Source organism: Poecilia mexicana, unplaced genomic scaffold, assembly GCF_051168715.1.
Source record: "Poecilia mexicana isolate PSO_F unplaced genomic scaffold, ASM5116871v1 scaffold_1, whole genome shotgun sequence".
In the NCBI taxonomy this organism is placed as follows: Eukaryota; Metazoa; Chordata; class Actinopteri; order Cyprinodontiformes; family Poeciliidae; genus Poecilia; species Poecilia mexicana.
In genome coordinates, this window is record NW_028263370.1 from 12,992,203 (window position 1) to 12,998,163 (window position 5,961).

Genomic DNA, 5,961 nt, shown 5'->3' on the forward strand with positions numbered 1-5,961 from the left:
GCCAATAAAACCTTCATAAAAAGTAAGTAGGAGGGAGAGAGGAAGGATAAGGACTCCATCCAGAAAACTGATTTAATTTAAGTTATATGAATTATTTTTTTTTATTAGTTGTACTACTTGGTTTAGTACTGCTTACTTAAAATAAGATTTACTTATTCACTAATCTTAGGCTTACTTTGCTTTATTTTTTTTGAAGCAACAAGTTTGCATATTTTTTAAGTAAGGTGAACTATTTAAGTTTTATAGTGCAGTAACAAATACACTTGTGTTATAACCAGATTCATAGCAACTTCTCTGTATCCAGCTGGCCATTGTGGTGCAAGCAGCTACCATCCTTCCATGCTGACAACAAAGTGGTGGTTCTGCTATGGAATCTGTAATCAGATGGTGTGGTGCATATTGGATATATTGGAGTCAAAACCTGAAGCAGTGATGGATTTAGTGGAGAATGTCACCATCCATTGACTAGTGCAGCAGTCCGTTACCATGGAGACAGAAAGCAGACTGAATGACAGACCTTACGGGCGCACCAATTTTTCGGCCAGCTAATTTATTGGCCAATCAATTTATCACCGCTGGCTTCCTTAATTTTGAGAGATCGGTGATCAGTCAATCTCCCGACACAGTACTTTCATGATACCCTTCGGACAATAGAAGAGCAAATATGTTTCACTGTATATTTTTATACATAAAGTAACAATGAAATTACTGATCTGAAGTGACACTTGGGTGCACTGGCAACTGGCCAGTAGAGGATGCAAGGATGCCACTTAGACACTTCGTCACCTGATGTCTTCTCTCTAAAGGTTTTGTTTGAGGTGACTTAACTGATTTTTTTTTGTTTCTCTTGCTCCATTTTGCATTTCTGTCTAATCTGCAATCTGTCAATCAGGCAAACTTTATGACAGACGGCTGTGATGTCAACCGCAACTTCACCACCATGACAGGAGGGTGGTGTTATGTAAATCAAGCTGCAAATGTAGGTCTTTTGAAACATTTTTAATTGGGTAGGTAATACACCACAGTAGAGGTTCTACTGTCATATGAAAGAGCTTGGGCACCCCTATTAATCTTAATCATTTTTATTTCTAAATATTTGGGTGTTTGCAACAGCTATTTCAGTTTGATATATATAGTAACTGATGGACACAGTAATATTAGTAATATTTCAGTATTGAAATGAGGTTTATTGTACTAACAGAAAATATGCAATATGCATCAAAACAAAATTTGACAGGTGCAAAAATTTGGGCACCTTTATCATTTTATTGATTTGAATACTCCTAACTACTTTTCACTGACTTACTGAAGCACAAAATTGGTTTGTTAACCTCATTAAGCTTTGAACTTCATAGCCAGGTGTAGCCAATTATGAGAAAATGTATTCAATGTGGCCAAATACAAGTTTTTCTCCTATTTGAATCTCCTCTAAAGAGAGGCATCATGGGCACCTCTAAACAGCTCTCAAATGATCTGAAAACAAAGATTGTTCAACATGGTTGTTTAGGGGAAGGATACAAAAAGTTGTCTGAGATTTAACCTGTCAGTTTCCACTGTGAGGAACATAATAAGGAAATTTAAGACCACTGGGACAGTTCGTGTTAATCCCAGAAGTGGCAGGCCATGAAAAATATCAGAGAGGCAGAGACGAAGAATGGTGAGAACAGTCAAGGACAACCACAGACCACCTCCAAAGACCTGCAGCATCATCTTGCTGCAGATGGTGTCACTGTGCATCGTTCAACAATTCAGCGCACTTTGCACAAGGAGAAGCTGTATGTGAGAGTGATGCGAAAGAAGCCGTTTCTGCAAGCACGCCACAAACACAGCTGCATGAGGTATGCAAAAAGCACATTTGGACAAGCCAGCTTCATTTTGGAATAAGGTCCTGTGGACTGATGAAACAAAGATTGAGTTGTTTGGTCATAAAAAAAAAAGGCGTTATGCATGGTGGAAAAAACCCCCACAGCATTCCAAGAAAAACACTTTAAAATTTGGTGGAGGTTCCATCATGCTTTGGGCTGTGTGGCCAGTGGCGGCACTGGGAATCTTGTTAAAGTTGAGGGTCGCATGGATTCCACTCAATATCAACAGATTTTTGAGAATGATGTTCAAGAAACAGTTACAAAGTTGAAGTTACCCCGGGGATGGATATTTCAGCAAGACAATGATCCAAAACAACGCTCAAAATCTACCCAGGCATTCATGCAGAGGAACAATTACAATGTTCTGGAATGGCCATCCCAGTCCCCAGACCTGAATATCATTGAACATCTGTGGGATGATTTGAAGCGGGCTGTCCATGCTCGGCGACCATCAAACTTAACTGAACTGGAATTGTTTTGTAAAGGGGAATGGTCAAAAATACCTTTATCCAGGATCCAGGAACTCATTAAAAGCTACAGGAAGCTAATAGAAGCTGTTATTTTTGCAAAAGGAGGATCTACTAAATATTAATGTCGCTTTTCTGTTGAGGTGCCCATACTTTTGCATCTGTCAAATTTTGTGTTAATGCGTACTGCACTTTTTTTTTTAGTCCAATGAACCTCATTTCAATACTGAAATATTACTGTGTCCATAAGTTACTTGTTGTATCAAACTGAAATAGCTGTTGGAAACATCCAAATATTTAGAGATAAACATAAATAAGATTAATAGGGGTGCCCAAACTTTTTCATATGGCTGTATATAATATGTGTAATAGAATATAATAATAATAATATGTCAGTGCTATATGAATTTGCTTTGTTGTTATTAAATGGATCATCTCAATGCATTGCCCATGCTCTCTATGGAGAAGAATTTTGTCAAAATAATCCTTGACTTCAACCATTGATAAATTGAGAAATTTGCTTCTCTCAAAGACAGAAGGGCAAAATTTATGGCACCGCATGGCAATATAATCTTGCCTTGGTTGTTTTACATACATCTTTTACATACATCTGTGTTGGTGTGATAATTTAGTATATGTTTTGCTATATCATTATTAAATATTTGATATATCTACTTTGAAGTCATAGCTCCCCCTAGACAAAAAAACAAAACAAAAAAAGAATCATCCGGAGTTTAGTGGTTTTCATTGACCACTTTATTAAAGTGGTCATAATAAAGTGGTCATTAGTGTGAGATGTGGCCAAAGAATATGGGGTGCCACAAGGGACATTATTGAGAATTAGTTGCCATATACTCATATGAAATCAAACTCCTTCACATACTATGCTGATAAAATTACACAATAATTGGTGAAATGGTCTCATAGAAGCTGAAATATTTACCTTTTATATAAGCTACTGAAAACTTCTCATACAAAGTATAAAGAAATGTTTATATTAAATGGTGAAAAGCTTCCATCCTTACTAACTTCATATAAACTAGTCAAATATTTTTGATGAGTTCAGTTGTAAAGGAAGGCATTTCATTCAACAGATGTTTCAGTGAATCTGAAAGGTCCTTGATTAGCACCATAAAAAACCTGACATAGTAATTGATGTGCCAAATATTGTATCTAAAATATAAAAAGTAAGATATTTCCTTACTCACTTGATTTTACAGTGTAACATAAATAAATATTTCTATAATTCTCATTTTTAATTTCATATTTTGTTTGGTATTTTTTCATATTCTGCATTTATTTAATATATTTTTTGTTTACTGTTACATTTTACTGCATCTTTTTTTTTTTTTGCAATGTTCCATATTTATTTTGTATTTTTTGTTTCCAGTTACTTTTCTTTATCATACAGTGATTTATTTTCTCCTGTAATATTTGCCATTTCTCCCTGTTTTCTTTATAGATGTCATTTAAACTGCTTTTATTTTACAGGAAACCTGGATAAGCAGCCCCCTAATTGGATTTAAAGGAAAACACACATACAGTTGTAACTCGTTGAAAATAACTACATTTGAGAAGTTTGTTCATGAAAACACATCTTAAAATGGAGTCTTGACAAAAGTTCAGTCTGGAAGAATCTAGTCGCACCTGCCTCATCGATCAGCGCCCGCCTCTCTGCAACCTGGACCTATCGGCGCGGACCAAGCCTCGCTCCAGCCAATCATCGTTTGGGCTTCAGTTCAAAAGGACCTTCACCCATAGCCTCCTCTGCTCACCAGCTGCGATCAACCCACCTCCACCCCATCTCCACCTTCTGCTCCTGGCTCTCAGGCCTCATCTTCCTCCGACCGCCGCCACCAGTACAGGCTCCGGGGGGTCTACATTCCTATGCTGCATCAGGAATGTTCATCGAGCTCATCGAAGTCCAGCTCGATGTCCCCGGCCGGGGCCTGAACGCCAAAGGACTTTTTATTTTCATGTTCACTTTGTCATTAAACTATTTTAATCGCCCTTCTTTCTCCATTTGAGTCTCTTCAGATTGAAATAAACCTTTTCTTGTGTCCAACAGACCTGAAAACTATGTTTGCTTTCTTACCCAAATAACTGTTTCATTTTCATGAATTCATAGTAACTGTCTAATTAAAAAAAAATAAAAATAGGGTTCATAAAAATAGAAAAAGAACATGATCCACTTATTCCACAATTTAAGAGGGTATCTGAATAGTCTATGTCAAACTGTACCAAGATAGAATTTTCTCTCTAAAAGGCAATAAAAGCATAAACATATGATTGGAGAAAATTTTAAGGTGAACTGCACTTTGATATGTCTTTTACCTTGTGGTGCCTAAAAGATCAAAAATAAATAAGCTGATCAAATAAAGTACATGGTCTAATTCATGTAAAACATCTTCAGCAGTTCAATCATAAACCTAAATGTGAATTTTCACAAAGTTGCGACACATGAAACCCCCCAAATTCACATCATGCCCCTAACTCAGCAAGAAAACCTCAGAATAAAATGTTCCATTCAAGCAGCCAATCAGCTGCTGCATCTCCTTTCATGGAAAAATCTGCGTCATAACGTCTGCAGATAAAACCTATGAAACTGTCACTTAGATCCAGGTCAGCGTCAGTCATGGATGAACTGCTGAAGATTCTCATTGTTCTCTCTGGTAATTTTAAGATTTATCAATATATAAATAACAATAACCAAGTTTATTTCCAAAACCTAAACTATGTTCCCAATTTAAATATCTTAAATATTTAGGCTTTAAACATGGAGTAATATTCACATGCTTTTTGTTCTAAATGTATTTTCTTTTTCAGGGCTTATTTCCTGGAGCCGTTGCTCCATTTCTGATTCAATGTTGGAGACGATTGTACAGCGTGGAGACAACATCACCATCTACTGTGACTGCAAAGTGTCAACTGGAAAATATATAGTTTGGTTCCGGAACTGTTCCCATGAATACCAGCCGATTCTTGTTGTAGATTGGAAGAAGAGCACTCTTTATGAAAGAAAAATCATATTCCCTCGCTTTAAATTTGTGAAGAATGAGTCGTCCAACTCCTATGACCTGATGATCATCAATGTCACGAATTCTGATGAGGGACTTTATTACTGTGGAACTTTTGAGATAAAGGTGGAGAAAGACGAAAACAAAAATATTTTCTCTAAAGAAGCTTACGTCTATGGCAACCTCACCACAAAGATCACACTGTGTAAGTATTCTTTCTAATTATATGATAGTAATAACAGTGCTTCTGGAAGAATGATTATTTTATACAAGTGAATAAATGTCTTTTCCATTGAAGTTTAACTGCATTAAAATGGTATCAATTTCATGTTTCACATAAACATATTTTTACTATAACGGTAACATTTTGGAAAAACAAAAAGAACATTGTTGAAAAAAATTTAAAGTGCTTTGTTAGAGAGAAATATATGCTTTGTGCATTTACAAAAAGTAAGTCCATCTGAGATTAAGAAAGTTTCCTCAAATGCCTTTCATTGTTTAGCAAATGACTCATCATTCCTGTTTACTATGATCAATTAAAGACTTAACATAAGAGTTTAAAAAATGTCATCTCTTCACATTAAACCTATGTTCAAACATTCTAAAAAAATG

General features: G+C 35.9%; 1 protein-coding gene across 1 annotated transcript in view; it reads left to right on the forward strand.

Annotated features, from left to right (window-relative positions):
• Positions 1 to 4,829: 4,829 nt before the first annotated feature.
• Positions 4,830 to 5,961, forward strand: part of LOC106916239 (uncharacterized) — a 2,418-nt gene continuing 1,286 nt past the window's right edge. Inside the window, exons 1-2 of the mRNA XM_014984383.2 lie at positions 4,830 to 5,004; positions 5,159 to 5,554. Of these exons, the coding sequence (XP_014839869.2) occupies positions 4,932 to 5,004; positions 5,159 to 5,554 (469 nt within the window). The 5' untranslated portion in view covers positions 4,830 to 4,931. The remainder of the gene's footprint in view (positions 5,005 to 5,158; positions 5,555 to 5,961) is intronic.